The 22,369-nt window shown below is 38.6% G+C and overlaps 1 protein-coding gene across 1 annotated transcript in view; it reads left to right on the top strand.

Annotated features, from left to right (window-relative positions):
- Positions 1-22,369, top strand: part of ZFAND3 (zinc finger AN1-type containing 3) — a 135,085-nt gene that overhangs the window by 106,944 nt on the left and 5,772 nt on the right. The window contains 1 exon segment of the mRNA XM_066178423.1: positions 8,454-8,621. Coding sequence (XP_066034520.1) covers positions 8,454-8,621 — 168 coding nt within the window.

A 22,369-nucleotide genomic window follows, 5' to 3' on the forward strand; every position in this document is an offset into this window, starting at 1 on the left:
AGTTTTCAGTATTTTCATTTAGATGATAGTTTTCATAAAGACTTCAAAAATATATGAGGGTAATTTTAAAGCCTTTTGGAAGTATTCTTTAGTCTGTAGAATATACACAGGGAAAGTGTATCGTCCTAGAAAGTGAGGAAGTTGTTTGCATGACAGTTCCGTGAACATACAAGTGATGTCTTTTTCCTGTTTCTGTTCCAAAATATTTCTGTAACATGAACTTTGAGGAAAAACTAATGACTATTGAGAACTACATCTTGGAGGAAAAGAGGATTGAAAAAGAGCTGGATGTAAGATACAAGACAGTGCAAATACTGTTGCATACTCCAAGTTTCATTGATCTGCTTTCCCTCTCTGTGGTCTTTGGTTCAAGTTGGTGTAGAAGCTTCCCAAATATCTCCTTTCCAAACAGTAAGAACTGCCTGGTGAACCAGCCTGACTTCTGGTGGACTGTAGACACCAATCAGGTATTCAGGAATTATGTCCTATGCCAGGGCTGGTTATTTCTCCCCACCAAAAAAATTGCTAGAAAAAATAGCACCGTCAAAATATAAACTGATCATTAAGCTTTATTTAAAGTAACAGAATTAAAACTAAGTGTACTTTGAAGATGGATTAGCTGTACATTTCAGAACCTTCGCACAATGCATTCAGGAAGAATTTTGTCAAAATACAAGATCTCCTAGGGTTTTTCCCTTGGCAGTAATCAGGTACTATCCTTGGAACTATAGTCTCTCATGGCAAGATTTCTGTTACCAATGACATCACTGAAGTTCTGCAGTTAAAAGACAAATCAGTTTTTTGAAAGATAAATATTGCTAAGTATTTTTTCTGCTGCTAGCAGGCAAGAGGTCTTTACAATTCCTCTTCTGAATATCTCTCTTAGCCTTGGAAAACCCTCATTATACCAGTGGGGGAAGGGTCTACTAAGGAAAACCCTGTGTGTGAGTGAAAAATAACAGAGCAAATATTTTCTATATAGAACTGGTTTTAGGCTATTAGTTTGAAGAATTACCTTCCTGAATACTGTATACCATCTGATTGATGAGGACATAGCTGGAGTATACCACTAGGATTTGGAAGCAGAGCAGCACCACTTATTTATGCACGCTGGAGCTGACTAGCAAATATGAAATATTTATAGCATTATCTATTCTTGCTAATCGTATTTTAGAGAATTTCACAAAGCATAAGAAGGTTCTCATTAAAGTCAGCAAAACCACAACTATGATATTTCTGAATGCTTTTAAATTTCCTATTTTATCAGAACCAGTGTGAGCTTATTTGTGTGTACTTCTACATACATATTCAGATATGTAAATATGCATATTTGAGTACTACTAAGCACTCTTCAGGTGCTGTGGAATGGCCAGGATGTTCATGATTTGTTTTCATAGGTTCTTCATCATGTGTATTGCTGTTGTGACTTTTTGTTTCCTACTTGTGTCTTGTTCTTCCATTTAGCTATTTGTGCATGTGCATTATCCCTTCACTTAATAATCATGTTCTGTTTATTCAGGCCATATAGGATGTCATTTGTTCTCCAGCTTCAAGTGTCACCAGAACTGGCCTTTGTCCCTCTCCCAGCCCTAACCCTGTACTACTAAAGTACATAATTTAATAACAAGAAAAGAAGTTCAAATTGACACTGTAATTTTTTTGAGTTTTGTATTGTGGCCCTTTTTCTCTTCTGGCCTTTTCAAAGTTCATTCTTTATAGTAGTCTGAATATATAAAGATGAGGTGCTGCTTGTGAGCCATTACAAAAACTCCCACCAACAACCTAAACCAGCTTCCCTAAGCATCCTTGGAATAGAATCAAGCTTCTACCCTGCATCAATTGCCCCCAGTAATCAGGGCAGTGGGAATTCAACCTCATGCCTGTACACACCAGCAGTCACTCTGTGTGTATGATGTTGCTGTCAGCAGCTGTTTTTAAACACGTTCTTCAGGTGTTTACCCTTGGAGCATGAGATGAACAGCAGGCCAGGAATGTCCAACCTGTTCTGTCTTCACAAGCTCATCTGTTGCGGCTCTGGAAGTTTGCAGACTTCTCCCATGGGTGTAAATCAGGAAAGGAACCCCACTCACATAGTATTCTAAACAAACAAAATCCTTCTGCCAGCCAGCAGCAGTAGAGGTGGCCATTGCCTTAGGAAATGTTCTAATAGAAATGCCCAAAGTTAATCCATCAAAGGAATTGTATGGTACAGGTGCCTGAATACATTTAAATGTCTGCTTGTTTGAAGCAATCTGGTATATATAAGTAAAAATGTTTGAGAAATAAATTAACATTTCTATTAACTAAAGACATGCTGACATCAGAGACTATAGGGGAAGTAATGCAAAAGCTTAAATGTAAAACAGATGTAGTATAGGAGCCTAAATACGAGATGAAAACTAATTAGCTTTTCACATAATTTAACAATGATGAACTTTATTGACAGGAAAGGATAATAGCCATTTTCACACTTTCTCCAATTTAGCTTAGCTAAAATGCATGCAGGAGCCTATGTAGTTCACTATTTGCTGTACATTTTCAACATGCATTAGATTAGTCTCTTCTCTTTCATTAGAGATGGTAGTTAACATCTTCTTTAAGTTACACTGCAGTATAGTACACTTCCTTTTTCCAGGTGGTAATACTGACAATACAGGTTTAGAGGAGAACAAAAAATGTGAATGGGGGGAAGGAATTAGTATATAATTTTAGATTTTATTTTCCTATACATGAATCTTAGAAGCAGGAAAGGCTGAGGGTGGGAGAGAGCTCAGGAGACTGATCCAACCTCCCTATTGAGAGCAGAGTCACCCAAAGCAGGCTGGGGCCTGTGTCCAGTCAGGTTTTGAGTACCTTCGAGGATGGAGCTTCCACAAACCCATCTGGGCAACTTGTGCTAGTGTCAGGTCTCCCCTACAGTAAGAAAGCATTTTCTTATGTACAAGTGGAATGTTACCCAAACTGTATGCATGGTTATGCCCCCACACTTGTCTGTTTCCCTGAAATCATAATACTTTTTCGGTCACATACATACATACATACATGTCCTCTTTTTGAGCAACACATCATGTGTGCCAGCTCTCACTTCAGAGAAATGAAGCCATGCTGTTGTTGAATGCAAAAAAACCACTTACACCCAAAGCAGTATACATGCTAAGTTCCTTTTTTGTTTTTCCATTTTTATTTTTGAGGGTTTGTTTGTTTGTTGGTTGTTTTTTTTTTTAATTAATCTAACACTTCAGGTCTGTAATGGAATCCTTTTTCTTAGCTCTATTGCAAATGGGGAAAGAGAATTTTTCTGTCAAGAGTTTGAAGCGCATCAGTAATGTTTCACATTGGGAACATCTTGCAGCAATTCCTCCACTTATGTGTCTCAAACAGCTAGGCTGAAAGTTGTCAGGGTTTTTTATTGGTTGTTTTTACTCATTAGAGCTGGAAACAACTACTATTGCATGGTTGTGGTGATGGATGAGAAATAGTAACTTATGTAATGCAACTTATGGATGTTATTTATAGTCTCTAGTGTGATTTCATGGAGAGCCTCCTGAGGCAAAGAAGCAACTGATGGGATGCGAGTTCTGTAGAGACTGTTCCCATGTGGTCTCTCGATTCCTCATTGTTTAGGGACATTGAGTTTTAGTGCAGTTGCTTTTAAACTCTGTAGAGGGGAAAAAAAATAAATCTGTGAGGCCCTGCAATGGTACTAGGGAAGAGGCTGTGTGGTTAAATATTACCAAAGGGCTTATGTAAGATATTTTTAAGACATCTATCTGTAGTGTTTTAAAAAAAACACTGAGGTGAATTCACAAAAGAAATACATTTCTTATGAGTGTGAGTGCTTCCAAAGAGGTGCACAGCCTTGAGATGCAGTCACAATTGTGTGAGAAGACAAGACAGGATGTTCATTTCAATGAAATATCAGAATTTCAGGATAACATTTTCCACAGCACTGTACAGCAGCAGGGAGGGACTGAGGGCAGTCACAGCTGTCAGACTCGGCTTATGAGGTGTTAATCTTGAATTTCTGTTTCTTCATTAACAGTCAACAAGCAAAAGGGCTTTGGAACAACTATGTTAATTTTAGATTCATTTGAACTAGAGAGATTATTTTAAATGATGATTCTGGTAAATGTGATAGGGAAGATTTGTATAGAGGCAGTTTTCTCTAGATGAAATTTTTAATGCATAATCAGCATGCCAGGCAGTTAAGTAATCCCTCATCTACGAACAGAATAATGAATAATAAAAAAGGCAAAACAAACAACAACTAAAAATTGGCAGCAAGCTATTGCTCAAATTTTAGTTAATCCATGTTACATAGTTATTGTCTGTGAATATGCAAGTTTCTTCATGGACAGAGGTTTTAAGAGCTTAAGCTGCTTCTAAAATAGTTTCAGGGGAGATGGCAGTAATATTTGAGGGTTCATTAAAGACTGCTTGTTCTGGTGTTTGCACAGACAACTGAGATCATAAATGCCAGTCTATGTGATGGGTTCTTTATGATAAGAAAAAAAAAACCTGACTGCCTCAAAAGCTGTCATGAAACCAGAGATTAAACAGATTCATCTTCTTGAAGAAAGCAGCAGCAGAGGAGAGATCTTCTTTTTCTTACTGTTTTTCCATCTCTTCCATCCTTCCTCCTCCCGTTTTGTTAGTCCATGTCTCTATTGGCCTAGAGCATCCCACCCTCCCCTGAAATGCCATGGAGGAGCCATCATGATTGTAACTGAAGCCATCTGCATGCAGCCTGCAAACTCCTCCAAGGCTGGAGAGTAAGGGAGTGGAATTCAGCTCAGGTGTGATTTTTTTGAAAAATTTTGAGGGAAGAACACAAGTAATGAAGATGAGAACAGTGCCAGTGGGAAACAAATGTGACTCTGTGTTCATGACATAATTGTTTTAAGAACACTGCTCTGCTTGTTGATTCCAGACAAGTCTCCAGTTTCAGCCTTGCCTAACTGAACTTCTTTGTTCTCTCATTTTGAATGGGAGTTTGATACACAGTTAGAGGGATCTCCACCATCAGAACTCAGTTAGAAGAATCCTTGTTTCTTAATTCAGAATTAAAATTGCAGTGGGAGTGTGTCAGTGGCAGTTATTCTGCTGAGCAGTTTCTTCCTGAAATTTTTGGGATTTCTCATCCTTACTGTTCGTTTTTACGAAGAAGTTTTATGATTTTTTGACGTCTGTGAGTAAAAGAAGAACATTTTTGTTTTTCTCTTGGACTGTGTATTTGTTGGTTTAGGTGCAATACTAAAATGCAAGTTGAGTATGGAGAATGCTTCTTAGAAGTAAAGGAAGAAGTAACTGTTTTTGAATGTACCAACCTTTTGAGAAAAGCCACTGGCTGAGAGAATCCTCTTCTCTTAGCCTTTTTTGGTTGTTTAAAGGTTCTTATTGGGAATTTGCTCTTGATTCTAGTTGCAGCACTTCAGCCTGTATTCCTAGGGTTTTTTTTTTCAATTGCACTCCAGGTAGTAAAGCAGTGTATGGCAATTCCATTTTGTTATCAGATCTTTGAACTTTAAGATTGCAAGATTCCTGGTGCTGGAAAGATGTATTTTGTGTCCTGTACTGCATGTATCAGTATCATGAAAAATAACATGATGTGGAAGAAATCCACACAGGACTGATTCTAAAAGGTCTAGTTTCTGCTCTGTGCTTTCTCCTTTCTCGTTGTACTTGCCCATGGGAAGATGGAAGTGTGTGTGCTGTGGGTCTGTTTTGTGATGAGTATTAGCTTGGAGTCCTGTGTTCAAGGCCCTGGGCAATCAGTGATCAGAGAGATGGTGCTGTCCCTGAGAGCCAGGTTGAGTTTTAAGTGCTAAGTGTTTTAGTTTATGGCAGAAACTGATTAATACTGATACACATTGTAAAAAATTAGATATCCATAATTTCTATGATAATGACCAACTTGTTAATATTCAGTTAGTCATTACAATTAACAGAAAGTGTGTTATTAAGTATTTTCATTTGTAGGACTACTAGCCTGACTTGAGGTAGCTGGTTTTTTCATTAAGGCATATGGTTTCATTAACTTATTAGACACTGGTTGACTCACACCATGAGTCCCTTATTTGGACTTCAAGATGAGCAGACCACTATGGTTTCCATCAGCGTAATTCAGAATACCAAATTGGCTTCTGAGAACTACCAGGATAGCTTGTATTTCCAGAAGCCAAGGTGTGTGTGAGGCAGCTGTTCCATAATGGCAGTGTACCTGTTTCTTTGAGTAGTGAATAAACTGCAAATGATGTAGATCTCCATCTGGGGCAGCAGGTGGGCTGGAGCAGGTTTTACTGATCACTGAGTCAGCCAGGTCACAGGACAGAATCTGCCTGTTGGAGGGGGTGTCCTTTACACTCAAGGCCAGCCTGGTGTTCTGGACACTCTGAAAACAAGTGTCTATGGGACAGGACTGTTGGCCTTGGAGTATGAGTTGGGATCTCTGGTCAGGGAGTCAGGCAGTCTGTTCAGTGTATCTTTCCACCGAACTGCTTTCTCCAGAGGTTTAAGACAGGACTAGTTGTTCCATAGCTGTATTAATGCATTATACACTTCTTTCTTTTCCTTGCCAAAGGCTCCTGCACAGCATGCAGAGGTGAAGTACATTATGTACTGAATGTTAGTTTAGGCCTAATATATGTATTTTGTAAGGTGTAAATTGTAATCTGTGACACTGATCAAAAAGGTGGCTGTCTTGAGGCACACATCAGATAAAATCATTGCAGCTTAATAAAAACTTATCACCTGTATGCAGTGCAGAAAGCAATTCGCTCTTTTATGAAATGTGAGATACAGAGGCTTTATACTTGTTGTAAAGCCAGGCACATTTTCAGCATATTTTGAGAGTGGTATGAGAGAAATAAAGTAGGACCTAGTGAGGCAAGGTGTATATTTGTGATGGCTGTAACAGTGGGGTACAACAGCTGGAAAAATACTGTGACACAAGGGCTGAAACACAGGTAAGAAATGTGAATTGGTCTGTGTTGCACATGAGGAGCCAGGAGGAGTTAACAGAGCATCCTCAAAGGGAGAAGCTACCAAGTATTCCAAGTCTGACTCGTTTAGGTGTATACTCAAGGAAAGTCATGATGTTGATAAGCAGTGGCTCAGGTAAGATAGCTACATAACAAGTTTATGGACAGTGTTGTATCCATGGCAGTTACCTTTTCCTGCCTAATCCAGGACAGCACAAAGCAGACATAAGCAATGGAATCTTAGAATAATGGTACAGACATGTTCAATAGGCTACCATCCTGCCAAAAAGGTAGATTTAGCCTGTTATTCATTGGATTAATGTTGGTTCAAAAGGGATTTAACTCAGCTAATGGGCTTTTTTTTTCCTTGTTCACAATCATGCAGTAGAATACTGACTGATTACAGTAATGTCTTTCAGCAGCTTCTTGCAGCACTACAACAATTTAATTTCTAGTACAGCTGGGATTAGATTTGCAGCTCTTATTACAAAGAAATACAGCACTGATTCTGCTGTCCACAGGTCTGAGAAGGGAGAATGTCTTTTCTGACCTGACTTGGATTGCAGAGCTGCAGATCCACTGAAATGTCATGTCTCTGACATGCTACAAAAGCAAGGCTTGGCCATCTCACACTTCAGTCAGTGATGTGCATTCTATGAGCTATTCTAGAACCCTTGTCAATACCCTCTCCGCTGTAAAAAAAAAAAGAAAGACTGAAAAAAGTCTACCTTAAGTAAGACTGTTGTAAACTTCTAAAGGCTTTCCACATACCATTTTCTTATGAGCTGAAATTTATGAAGTTATTAATGCAAATGGTATTCTGGCTAATACTTTAGAAATGCCTGAGCATTTGGAATTTATAGGATGTATGTACAGATCATGCTTTTTTGGTTTGAGGTTGTATTGTTGGTGTATACTAATTTACATTTAAATTGTTATCCATGTGGAAAGAGAGGGGAGCATGGTATGGTGCTTTCATGTACTGCCTTCAGTCATAAGAGATACAATTTACAAGCTGTGCTTGAAAAATCCCCCTCCTGCCCAGGGAGGAAATAGGTCAAACCTGTGCTCAGTTGTTTTTCATCGCTTCAGTCAGTTTGTGTGGGGACACCAAAGGCGGCACACAGGAGAAAATAAATGAGATGACAGATGAAGCCTGCAATTGTTTAGGATGGTGTATGCTCTACATGTATCTCTGTATGACCCAGCCAAGGCTGGAAGGAAGCTAATCAGCTCATTTTATATTCAGTATTGACTGCAGGAGGGGTTCTTATAGGGAACAAAGATAATTTGTCCTTTACTTGTTGCTCATTTTGGTTGGTAAGAAAACATGCATATGCAATAGAATGGGAGGTATCACACTGCTTGGTGGTGACCCCAGCTGAAAGCAATATACCTTCAGTCTGCCTAAAGGGATGCCTCAGCGAGGAAATTCTAATATTTTTCCTAAAATATTTGTTGTGAATACAACAGATTCACAGTCGGAGAGTGAGGCTTCTCCTGTGAAACGGCCACGGCTACTGGATGACAGTAATGACAGGCCTGAAGAAACCAGATCCAAACAGAAGAGTAGACGTCGATGCTTCCAGTGCCAAACAAAACTGGAACTAGTCCAGCAGGAGCTGGGATCGTGTCGCTGTGGTGAGTACTGTGTGTCAGTAGCGTCCGCCTTCCGAACGCAGCCGTGCTCACATCTGTGTCACACGTGGAAATACAGAGAGCACTCATGTTTTTCACCTTGGAAACATGCTTTAAACAGAAGCTACAGCTTCCACTGCTAGCAAAAAGTTATAATTAGTTCCTGTCTAATTTCCCCTTTAAAACTTCGGCCTTGATGTACTGCCTTGTCTCAAGAGGTGCCAGAAATTAATGAATTTAACTTCAGAAGTCCCTGTAAGGCAAGAAGGGCATCATACCCACTTGACAGGAGAAGAAGCACAAAGCACATCAATAAATATGCAAAGAAGGTTTCTATAGGGTATAAAGGAACATAGGTCAGTATCTGATTCTGCATGTTATAATTACATTAATAGTAAAAACTTAAATCCAAAAACCCCCTCTAACTGAAAATATTTTCGTTGTCACACTTAGTTTGTGGGAGAAAGATTTACTCTTCACCATACACTTAAAATCATCTAACTTGGCTTTTCCAAAGTTGATGACACTGTTCAGATAGTTGAATGGAGGATGATAATCCCATACAGACAGCTAATTTTGGGTTTTATATTAAATGCAAATAATCTTTCTGAAACAATAATTAATGTGACTAGATTCCAAAGGAGATGCTCTCTCCTTCATGGAACAATTGCGTTCTTAACTGGTTTAAATGTTCTTGTTAGACCCAGTGATAATGCATCTGGTAGTTTTAGCTGCTAATTATTTTCTCATATAATTATGTGTTGAAGGTTGCATTGAACTCTCTGACAATGCTTGTATTGGTACATTTAGAGAAGTTTGTTTCAGTTACTCCATTGTGTCTCAGGCAGGGTATAATTTCCAAAGGATCTGCACAGGTGATAGGTGGAATTCGCGTTGCACCTGTGAAATATAAAATCCTGCGTTAAAACCATTTTCTGGAGAGAAGGCATGTCCTTCTGAGCTGCGGTGTGGAGAGGAAGGGTGGCCTAAAGTAGGTACAAAGACAGTTAATCCTATGCTGAATACCAAATGCCAAGTGAAGGGAGGCAATAGAAAGCTGCAAAGGTTTTGTTATGCTTTGTTCTCTTCAGCATCTGTCTGTCTTCAGGCTGTAGAGATTACTGTTGTGTTGGGCTCTTTTGGACATGAGATAGGCTTTGTTTCACTCTTGGAGCACTGGCACAGAACTGACATACATTATCTGTGAAGCCACCAAACATGAAATCAAAAGCTGTAATGTTGAAATTCTTGTTATGGAAATCATGTGTCAGGATGCTTTGAAGTGTTTGAATCAAATCAAGAACGTTTTTATCAAATGAAGAAATTCAGGGCTATCAATGACACATTTTGGTATGGCTCTTTGTGCTCAGCATGGTAGAGGCAGGAATTTCTGCTCTTGGTCTGCTGTTGTCATGTATACAACAATTCAGGCTGCTGACAGGTACCTGACTGAAATAGCAGAATGGTCCCTAATATTGGGAGCAAGAGAGTTTGAATTTTGAGATGGATAGGATAAATGATTGCTTAACCATTATGTCACATCATTAATGTTTCTTTCCTGCATTCTGCAGTATTGGAGCTATGTAAGAGCAATTAAGTTGAAAGCAACTTTTTAAAAGCCCTTTTATTGATCAGTAATGCTTTTATAATTATAAAATAAGGCCTGCCTTTTTTTTTTTTTTCCTGTAAACTGGATTAAAAATATATTTGGTTGATTCTTCTCAAGTTTTCGTGAAGTAGTTCCATAATTCAATACTATTGCAATATAAATGTTGTAGGAATCATTCTTTAATTTTCTTCTACTGGATATATATAGCTTTATGGAAGTATTTCTGTTAAAGTTCATAAAATGTGTTAATAAAACATGAATGTGAAAAAAATTCTGAATTCCTCAGCAGTAAGTGAGGAGAAGAAAATTTGCATTCCTGTATTACAACCAGTATAGTTTATAGTTTCTATTATAAACATTTCTATCCCATACTTTTAATGAGAAAATAGAAGGCAGGAGTCTATTTCCATGTGTACAACAGGGCTGAAAAAACTGGAGATCTTTGGTTTCTGTGCAGTTACAATGTTTCATTAATACTGTGTGCAGTAAGGGTGTGTTATCTGTGCTCTGATGTGATGAGGATGTGGGCATACCCTGTGCCACTTATATTTCATAGTCTGATTAATAAGAAGCAAGCAAAATGCTGCCACTGGGAAATACAGGGCACCTCAGCTTCACACCACCCAAACTGCTTTGCCAATCAGCAGCATGTGGGTCTGGTCAATTTTAACAATGCTGCCAGAGAAACCATTCTTGCTAGCTTGTCCTGCTGTCTGTAAAATTCGGTTGCTTTAGGTCATGAATGACAAGCCCATTCAAAAACCCTGGGAGGAGGTGATGGAAATGCAGTAGAAAAAATCTATCAAAATTTCATTTGTTTAAAATATTTCCTAAATCCACACATGACTGGGTTATCCTTTTCTGTCCTAATGTGAAGCACAGGTAATGGTGTGTGATCAGGTGGAGGTGATGGGATAGAATCCACTGGTGTAAAATAAGCACATACACTCTTCGAAAGTAATGGTCAACATAGAACACCGATTAGACTGAGTTTTGAATCCCTGCTATTAAATTCTTGGTGTCTTAATCCTTAACTGAAGCAATGGGAAAAATGGAGGAAACCCCTCCCAGTTTTAAACATTAAGAGAAAATCTGATATCAGGATCAATGAAGAGGCAGATACCATCTTCAGAATGACAAATGTGTGGATTTGCTTGGATGTAAGGAAAAAGGATTTAAAGCATAAAAGTGTTGATCCAAAGCTGTGTCTGAAACAGTCTTCTTAAAATCCAAGTAAACTCCACAGACCAACAATTTGATTGTTTGCTGTTGTACATCTTCTTGTCCTAATGCTAAAAGTACTGGAAAATCATCTTCCTTTCTGATGATTTGTCCTGGTGAGTCCTCCAGTGAGATTTTTAGTGAGACATAGTAGAAAGGAAAATTTATACATACTGAATGATTTTTTTTTTTTTAATGTGGACATATCTGCAAATACAGATCCCGTTAACGGGGACTTGTCCAACAAGGCACAGCTTTTTTGGCAAGGAGACAGAGAGAGTGACTGGTGCTTTACCCTGGCTCAGAGATCTTCTGGAGGCTGCAGTATTGGCTCTCCTGTCTTCTGTAAGCCCTGTCCAGAGAGAGGTGATGCTGCTGAGCTCGTTCCCTTGACACTACATGAAATTTTAGACAGATTTGACAGTGCTGCAGGGCTTTGCTGTGAAGAACAACAATTCACTACTGAGAAGGGAGTTCCAGCAATTCAAACACAACATTCTTCAGATGTAGAAAGATTTGTTTGTTTTCATACACACATACTCTCAAGATTTTTTTTCATTCTTCTTCTGCTCTGTTCAAGTTATTAACTGCTGACAAGAAATTCACATCTCATAAATAATGCTTAAGAGCCATTGCTATATAAATTGAATGTGTTATGAATTGTGATGGGCCTTTTTGTAGCATTCTACGCCCGGAGCAGGAAGAACAGAGGATGTCATTTTCATTAATTTCTAATGAGGTGCCAATTAAAGCCAAGGAAGGAACTCAGAAGGGAAGAGTCACAGAGCTCCCCTGAATCCCGTGCCCTGGGGCTGTCAAACGAGTGTGCTGCCAAGCCTCCTCTGAAAGTTCCAGTAAATTACAAACTCATCCAGAGCACACACAAGACAAATTCAGCTTCTCTTTGATCTTCAAAAGAGCAATTTGTAAGACGAGTTCTGAGCCTTTTCACACAGCAAACTGGGAGAAGTGATAGGAATTGTTAATTGCTGATGCACTTTGCAAGCTCCAGTGAGAACGAGAAAATTTAAAATGAATTCTCATTTTGAGCTTCTGACAGGATAACCTTTATATCAACACCACTAAAACAAAATCAGCTTCCTGTGCACTCTTTGTAGGTGACAATAAGAGTAGACAAGTCCTGCAGACAGCAGCGTTCTCTGGTTTTGGCTGGATGGACCTTCCAGTAGTTCAGTGTCTTACAATGGGTAATGACTGTATGGAAAGAATTTTTATTTAATATTAGATATAGGAGTCAGTTTTATCCTCAAAGAATTGCAGGAAGCATATTCTTCCAAGTTACACTCTCTTACAGCATTTCTGCAAGCAGTCTGAAATCAGCTGCCTCTGATCCTGGATCTCAAAAGGAAGTTGTTGTCTCAGTGGTGTCATAACTGGGTGGTTACCAGAGAGTTGCTTCAAAACTAGCAGTAGTGAATGTGTGAGTAGAAGTAGCTATAAAACCCTGAGTTCTGGAAATGTATTGTAAAAAGGGCAGGTTGATTAGTTGCAAATTACTATAAATTTCTAAGCCTGCTTTTAATTGCTTGACTAGATGTATATTGCTACTAAATAAAGTTGTGCACAGTTTAAAAGACACTGAGCTGTAAACTTTTAATCTATAGAAATTTTTTGCACAGAAAGCAAAACTTAATTTGATGGAAGAGGCTTACAATTTTACAGTAAAAAGTAGTTCTGGTACCACTATTTCTGTAAAGCCAACACCCAGAAGTCTGCAGTGACCTTGTTGTTGGAATTGCATGAGAAATGTGAGGATATTCTAGGTAATGAGTAAAGGAATTTTACAGTTGTCACGTTAGATCCACTTCTACTCAGCAGTTAAAGAAAAATAAGTGTAGTGTGCCAGCTCTGCAGCAGCTTTTGTGCAGAAGGGTTAGGTGTTTGTAGGCCACATCCTTTTGGGTGTGCCTATACCTCAGACTCCACCTGTCTCCTGGCAGTCAGTGTGGTGGCTGAGGTAAAGGGCCCTGCAAAGCAAGCCAGGCTTTAGCTTCCCGTAGCAGTGCCATTTGTTTGTGTGCTTCTCAGATAGGAATAGTAATGTTTTTCATGTTCTTGGACCAGAGGAGATACTTGAGAGGATGGGAAGTGCTTGGTTGCACTTAAAAAATATTTGTTCAGTCATGTTGCATTCTGATCAAACACTTGCTAGCCATATTTCTTGCCTCTCTGAACAAGAAAGCTTTTCTTGGAATTTTACTGACCTAGGTTATGTCATAAGAAGCTACAATTTCTTGGAATGCATATGGCCTAACAGCTGTGCACTCACTGCTGCTCTTGGGGGAGGCTGCTCTGAGCACTGACCTCAAGCAGAGGTGAAGGCAGAATGTAGTGGTTTACAATTTTAATTTATGAGATGCTGGCAAGTACTGTTGTTTGTCTGTTTTTTGATTGGAAGGGATGCAGTTCATGAGTGGCCTCTACAGCAGTAAGACTGAGCCAGGAAACAAGAGTCAAACTTGACCACTTGGCCAGAGAGCCACCTCGGGGTGCTGAGCACCTGGAATTGAGGGTGGAGCACTTGGCCCACCACAGACTGCTCCTTTAGAAGGGTATAAATTCCGTTCCTAGTGCTTATTTTTCCACACGCCTGTTTTTAGTTTAGTTCTGTATAGATCTCTAATATCTGAATCTGCTGAAATTCTTTGCTTGATGTAACTGTTGGTTTATTTTGTTTTGGTCTAAGCACAGGGATAAGAGGGAGCGAAAAACAGACTCCTGTCAAGCATCAGCAGGAACAAAATATATCCACACATCAGAGACTGTACCTATTTTACAGATAAAATGGCAGCAAGTCTCACTGTCATTGAGTAATCAAAAAAGTGGAAGAAAAGCAGCTGCAGATTCTTAACATTGGTAACAGAACTGCTGGTCTGTAAACACAGGAGATGAAGCACTTGTTTGGATTGTGCCAAAATAAATTTGGAGTGATTTGATTCACTCAGTTAATTTAGAAATAATCTTCAGAAGGAAAAAAGAAACAGATTTGAATAGATAAGCTGCTCCATCTTAATACAAAGTTGTCAAACATGCATTGAAACTAATGTTTCTTTAAAACTTGGTAAAATATTAAATCATAGTTCCATTTCCATGGAACCTTTTTCTGTGGAGGAGAATTTGTAATGGTGCTGGTAAATTCACTTTCTAGATGGATAAGGTTTATCTGGTACGAACCAAAATGGTTTCAGGGCATGATTATGTCTTGGTGTAACAGATGTACTTCCATTGATTAAGATGAAATATGCACAGTGCTTCTGGAGAGTATGAGTCAGCCAGTTCTGTAAGAAGTATTAAAATAAATCTTATTAGTGACTGGTTATGTGCTACAGTTCTGGCAAGTCTTACTGTCAGCCTGTAAGATGTACCACATTCAGCTGTCTTGTGTTGGCTGTTCTCCTAAGGGAGTTGCTCCCAGAATAGTTCTTTTGCTTCAGCCATTTCAGGAATGTCCAGCATCTTACCTTACATTGCTGCAAGTATTAAAAAAATACCCAAAACCCCACAAAGTCTATAGAAGTTTGAACCCAGAGAGAGGGGGCTTGTTTTGTTTTATTTTTTGAAGGTGTTATTCCAAGACTCCAATTTAATTGATGGGGAATAAGAGCTGTTAGCTGATGTTGGTCTTTCTAACTAATATGTATTCTGAAAGTACTGGAAATGAAGAAGTAGTTGATTAATTGGTGCATCACAGATTCCAAGTGTAGGACCCAGAAAAATGCTTTCGTGTCTAAGTTTCAGAAAAGCTGTCCACAGCTTTAAAAGTGTTAATGGAGTTCATGCTCCTTATAATTAGGAATTATGAACTACTGTTTGAAGAGGCTCCAGTATATTTCTCCAGCTTGTTCAATTAAAGTGGGTTTCTTACAGGATGTGCTGATTTTGATTTCTTCCATTGTGCTACCAGAGTTTGGCAATGTTGATTTAGTAATGTGTTCTTACCTTCCTGTAGTCCCAGTCAGTGTGTGTAATTGTAATGGGCTGCTCTTAAGTCCCCAAGTTCTCTTTAAGTAAAATAAATTAGGGTGTTCCTTCTAAAAAAAAAAAGTGGGCTTATTTTGACATTAATGATTTGGTAAGTCCTTCAGTATATAACCTTTTGGGGGGTTTCAAATGGAAACTGCAGTACTGGGTAAAAAAATCAGCATTTTGTAGGTGTGCCACGTTATGTCTCTTCTTCCTTACATACCTGTTTTGTGGTTACAGAAGAATGAAGGGTATCCATAAAGTGGATGATGATGCAGTTTTTAACTGTTTTGTATGCACAAGAGACACGTGGCTTAGTGAACTTGAACATAAATATCTATCTGAGACTACCTTATACCTCTTCCAGTACCTTTAGGGAAGTATTTGCTCAGTCTCTGCGTAATTTTTTTCCTTATGACAGATGGACAGATAAGTCCACCTAAAAGTGCTTCAAACATGTTTGTCCATATGTTAACCAACAGCTGTACACAGGAGTATTGATTCTAGTGTTTGATAGTTGAAGTAGACACAGAAGGCCCAAAAATATGACACAATAATCTGAAAAATCCCGAAGCAACATTACCAGCTAGTTAACCGGCCACGAGGTAAAGCTTAGGTAGGGAGAAGTGTGAATTTTGCTGATGAAAATCTAAATTATTCACAACAAGAAGTGGGGAAAGAACATAGCCACAACTGCTGCATCAGAACTGGGCAGAGAAAAAGGAGGTTGAAAGGAATTGTCTATATTTGCTTGAAAAGTCAGGGTTCTTTCCAGGAGCTAGAGCATTTTCCCCCTCCAAACTAAATAAATAAAATCTTATCTTAGAGGAAGACACCACCTGTGGCCCTACATTACATAATTCAGTTGTATGAAGGTGTTAAAGGTAGGTACTGAGGCTTCAGACTACTTGATGTGGATGTTCTAAGGAAATTGATGTCCTAAGGAAATGGCATTAAGATCAGTGTGCATCAGTTTTGTCAAATTTAAAAAGAATAGTATTAGTCTGTGTCAGGGTCTTTTAGTATTAAGTGTTACTGGCCTTGGAGGAAAGTTTCAAGAGCTGAAAAACTGTATCAATGGATATTATAATCACTTATGAGTATTCAGTAAGTTTTTAAAAGTAATATATTTATTTACTCTATATTTATTGAATGCAAATACTTTCAGAGGTGTTCAGAGCTGTTAAACATTCCTGAGTTGCTGGAAGTTTTGCAAGTTACAAGCGCAAGTCTTAAGTGTATGGGGGTCCTGCCATATTCTGAACAAGCAGGAGCCAGGAATGTTTTGTAAGTCTACAACAAAAGCAAAAAGACCCTGGAAGGATACATTGCTCTAAGCATTTGTTTTCCTTTGTGGTGTAAATGGGGCTTCTGAATGGAGCTCTATTTTCCTGTGATTAGAAGAAGAATTACTCTTGACATAGATTGCAAGAGGCTACAGTAACGGAAGACTTTCATGGAGCAGAAGGTGTAATCTGAGAGACCTTGGACATAAGGTGTAAAGCGGGAATGAAGACATAAAACACATTTTATTTAGGTTTAAAAGAAGTAGAGGTGCTTCTCTCTTGTTTGGCCAGCAAGCCTAGCTGCTGTCAGACTGTAGATCACTATGGTGCAACCTCTAGGAAGCTACTGAAACCCAGGGCATAAATCATACAACTCAGGAAATATACCGATAGTCAAACCTGGAATTGTATTCAGCAAGTGATGAAGTCAAAATACAGGATCCAGGAGAACTGTTAGAATTAATGCAACACATACTGGATATTAGTACAGACCCTTTCATTATTCATTCCTGTCCTTTATTAGCAGCCTTATCTTTCCTGCATTTTCATTGGGCTAAACAAAATTACACACATACATTATTGAATCACTAGGTATTGCTTGCTATTTTAATTAACTTTCTGGGTACACTTCAGCTTTTAATTAAATTCTCAGCTTCTGGGAGAAGTGTATTAGCTCAGGTGGGCTTGGTGTAAAGAATTCTAGAAGTATTAATGCTCATGCAGCTCTTTTTAAAGTGTTAAATACTGCACAAGTCCCTGCTCTGACCTTAGGAGAGCTCTGTCATCCACCTGCCATTTCTTAGGACACTTTAATTAAGGTTTCACACCACTCAAATCTAGAGAATCTACAGGGCTCAAATCTAAATATGTTGAGTAGGAAACAGGTGCCTTTTGATAAGCTGGTATAACCCATGGAAGATCTAATTTTATTGCAGTACTAACATTTGCAATAGTGTAACCTGTTAGTATGAGTTACGTCTACTTCACTAGCTGCCTTGGACACTAGGAGGCTTTTTGGCATAATTCTGCTTTTTTACTGTACATTCTGTTGTTTGGATTAATTTTCCCACATACTACAGGATATAACCTTGTGACAGTAGGAATGATTTGGGAGGTGCAGTATTATTTCAGTGTGTCTTGGTCATGCAAACAGGGCAATGAATATTCCTTTTACAAGTGTAGCAGTGATACTAATTCCTCTTGAATGCATCATTGCAAAACCACACAATTATTCAAATAAGGAAACTTTTCACCTATCTGAAGTGTAAACTTTTAATTTTGAACCTTGCCTTTCTTCTCCTTAAAATAAGTTGATCATTGTTCACTATCTGATACCTCACTTGATGCTGTAAGTTGTTGGAAGCAAAATTGTTTCTTCAAAAATTCACTTGTTAAATTAAAGTTTAACCAGTTTTGGTTGACTGGGGTTTTTTTCCCCTGCCTTTGTGGTTCAATAATCGCACAAGCCTTTGGTGAAAAATGTTTCTTCGAGTTATATCGACAGATTACATGGCAAAATAAAATGCAGATTTCTGGGAAGTTGCATCCTTTATCACAGATGAACTGGGACCAGAGCCCAGTTCTGCAGAGATTTCACAAGAGCAGTAACCCAGCAGTTGTGGTGGTTGGAGAGTGAGCTTGTGGTGTCACAGCTGCTGCTTGTGCCTGACGGCTGTGAGTGAAAGCTGAGACTGAAAACCAGGGACAGCGTATAAGGTCAGAAGGGGAGGCTGCAGATGTCATTGTCACCACTGTGTAAGTCAGTGACCTCTGAGGTATGAAGCAGTTTCGAACTATTGATTGCATGGTGTGTCTGTGGGAGTAATCCTGGACCTGAATTGCACTGATAGTCTGTCCCCAGTAGATAATGGCCTTAACTTAGAAATCTATGATGGGTGAAGTTGTGATGTGCAAGTGTTTACTCTCAAATGCATGAGTTCTGTACAGCAAGAAAAATATCTGGTCCAAATCAAATGATTTAACCACTGTCTTCTTCTGGTACATGATGGAACTGGGACACAATCCTGACTGAGACCTACAGTACTCAGCCAGACCTGACCCATAGCAAACATTTTTTACTGGCAGCTTACTATTACTATGCAGATGTGCTGTATTTATGACTTTGATTCATTAGGGATTCTTTGAAAGTCAGAAATAGTTCCGTGGAAACTTCAGTTCTGTTCCTTAACATTTTCCCTACTTCTCTAGGGTTAGTGTTCACTACAGCAGAAGTAAGAATTGAGTCTAGAGGAGTGCCATATCTAAATTTTTCCCTCTTCAAATACGATGTCTTCAAAGAAACAGGAGGAAACTTTGAGTAATTCTTCTTAGCTCCAAAGACAAGGAATAGAATAGAATTCTTGTGTAGAACCTCCTTAAGAATTGTTGATCAAAGAAATTACCCTAAAAATCAGCACGTGCTCCATCCTCAAGTGATAAAAATTCTCTGTTCAAGATTTGTGACACATTTAATGTAGGAAAAAACAGTTTGACATCTTTCTGTGCAAGTAGTAAGATAAATAGGAAAGTGTATTTGAAATTAGCACGAACTGGGATAAAACATACTTTGTTTGCAGGGTCTCTACAGTGCCAAACTGCATCTCTTGTGTGCTCCCTAAAGCTTATGATGTTAAAGAAAGTAGACAGAAAAAAACTTTGAAACACGGGTTATACATGACCAAATTTGGAAATACAGTCTTTTCCTTGCAGTGGAAAGAATTCTTGTAGAATCTTTAACCATACCTGTCCAGTGGCTGTTACAGTATTAAGATTTTGTCCTCTCTCTTTTGTATACAACTTCTTCCATTCACTTCTTGTCCTTTCACAAATGCTTTTTCTGTGTCTAATGCAGATACATACATACACATTGCTTTACCCTCTTTATGGCAGAGAGCAAAATAGAAGAAGAAGGGAAAGAAATTCTGTTTCCTTCTTTTCTCCTAAGCATAAAACCAGTAGTAGAAATACAAAATGAAACTGTAGGATCTCCTGACCACTCTTATGTAGCACCAGAGATACCACAGAGCTATATGCCTCTGGCATAAAACCTGAGATTATCACTGAGAGCAGGATGGAAGTTGTAACTATCAACAATCTGTGTGAAGAAGAAAACACTGAAAACTAAGTTGCAGTGATCATAGCAAATGGTTAGAAAAATAAGTTTTGTGAACCTTTTGCAGCTGTGCTGTTTGTGAGGATTCATGGAACTGAAATGTCTCGAGAGGTCAATGCTTAAGACAATGTGAATTGATACTTAGAGACTTCTAACTCTGAGCACTTAGAGGTTAACATCCCCAATTTGGAGTGGAAGTGATAGAAAGGGCTGCCTCAGTTTTGAGAAGTTTTAATAAATACATCTATCTGGTTAAAAAGCTTCATCATACTGTGGCCTACTCCCCTTTCCCTTTGGAAATGAATGACAAGATTCCCTACCAAGTTATTCTGAGGTACTTATCAATCATAGTTCATGACAACTTGGCAAAGCTGGGAAAGAGAAACAGAAGAATTTAGTTCACTTACTAAAACAAGCTAATTGTTTAGCTTGGTGGAATTTGGTTTGGTTTTATACAAAATATCAGTAAAACTGAAAATTCCTTGAGCTGTGTAATGAAAGCTGACAATGCTAGTGCAGAGCATTCCCACAGAAGAGAGAGGAGAGGTAATTAGAGTATATATGCAAGAATGGAACTGTGCAAAAGAGAGTAATACAAGCTGCCAGCAGAGAAGAGTGTATTTATATTGCCAAGCGCAGTGCATAGGAGCTGCCCTGGAAGCTTTGCCTGGCTGTACTGTAGCCATACGTTCCCGTCCTTCCATTACCACCTGTTCTTGCTAAACAACCTCCAGAACATAGGGAAGCAAGCTGGATCATACTGCTCTTCTCAGGTACTCGAGCCTTTAGGATCTTTCTTTGCATCTTCATAGCTTTTTGTTCTACTCTTCCATTCATTTTTTACCTATTTTATGTCTTCAAAAAAAAACCAAAAAAATAAGATGTCTTTCCTACACTAAGTTATAGTTTTATTGTTAGTATAATTTGCAACACATTAAATCATCTTTCCAGTTTGAAGGGATGGGAGAGATGCATAAATGTTATTTTGGGGATTATTAGACACTTGCAGTGTATGGTGTGCAGTTCTGAACAGTGCTGCAGCAGCATGAGCTGTTCTTCTCTGCCTGCTCATCTTCTTGGTTTGGCTGTGATGTGCGATAGCCTGCAGATATGTTCATTGTTTAAAGGGATGTTAAAATCTGTTCTTGCACAGAAATCTGCTTCTAGGTTCACACAATACCTTGTTAGATAATCCACCTTTGGTGTAGTTAGTTTACTTCTAACCTTACGTAGTTGACTTCTAACCTTTGGTTGAAAATTTTTGCAGCATCTTCAACTCTTAAGTCACAAGGTATTTTTAAATTCTGTTTGAACATCTGTTGATTAGAATTTCAAATCTGCAAGAGAAGTAAAATATCTTGTGAAGAATGTGAAGAAGTCAAAGCACAGCACAGAATTCTGCACAGGATCATGTTTGTGTCATTATTAGGACCGCTTTTGAATAGGCTTTGTATAGGGCTCTATACACACCGGTTGTTTATTAAATAAAATTTGGAAGTGGTGTAAGCTGCAAGTTCTGACAGTTCTGAACTTCTGCCTGTTGACTTGGGAATAAAAATGATAAATACTGATCCTAGTGGGCAGGTAAGATGATTTTTAAGTATCAAAAGCTCAAGGTTTTATGGTAATGTTGACGTCACTTTCTTTTACCTACCAATGGGAGTTTCTTTGAAGGTATCAAAAGGGGTCACTGTAGTATAGAAGGCTAAACCTTCAAAATACTTGGTGCCTGCAATGAAAGCATAAATGTCTAGGGTGAACAATTAAGATGATTGATGGTGCTTGGTAATGAAGGGCTTTACCTTTCCACGTCAGCAGTGATACCTGAATGGCTCAGCTTTCAGAAACTCAAAAATGTACCAGGGCTCTTAAGTGTCGCAATGAAGAAAAGGCAATTGTTTTTCATTACCCACACCCGGCATACTCTAGGTCTGTGATACTCTCTGGTCTGGATTATGAAGCCTATTTTGTTTTCTGTTCTCTCCAATATCCCTTTCCCATCAGGTTCCTCAGAAATTATGAAAGCAGCTTCATAGTTGCTGCCGTGGAGTCTTGGGCTTCCTTTGAGTGATTCCTCTGTAAAGCAGGGATGGTGTTCTGCTCTATGTCTTTAGCCATTTTTGCTCTGGCAATGTAATGGAAGTGAATTTTTTAATGATGTATTGTGAAGAAGTTTTTGTGGTGCTCAGAGGAGCTCAAATGTTTTGAGGCACTTCATAATGTTTTTCCAAGATGTTTGCATTAGAGACCTGAGGAGTGGGTGATTCATAGTTTACTTCTAACAGAAAAAAACAATTGTGGTGCTGTGAGATGTGTTTTTACATTTACTAGATTGAAATATTCTGTGCTGGCAGTGGAAGTCTGGCATGTTTCAGGTTGATGACTTGGGTAAATGAACTTTAGTTGGCAAATGGATTCCCTTTTGCAATGCTCTTTCCACTAGTAGAAAGTTATTTATTTTGCCTTTTAGTTATTGTGTGCTAAAAGAAACATTTCTGCAGGAAATTCCTTTAGGGGAGACAACCTGTATTTGATACCA

This window comes from Chamaea fasciata, unplaced genomic scaffold (assembly GCF_029207755.1).
Source record: "Chamaea fasciata isolate MVZ Bird 193981 ecotype frontalis unplaced genomic scaffold, bChaFas1.0.hap1 SCAF_3, whole genome shotgun sequence".
Lineage (NCBI taxonomy): Eukaryota > Metazoa > Chordata > Aves > Passeriformes > Sylviidae > Chamaea > Chamaea fasciata.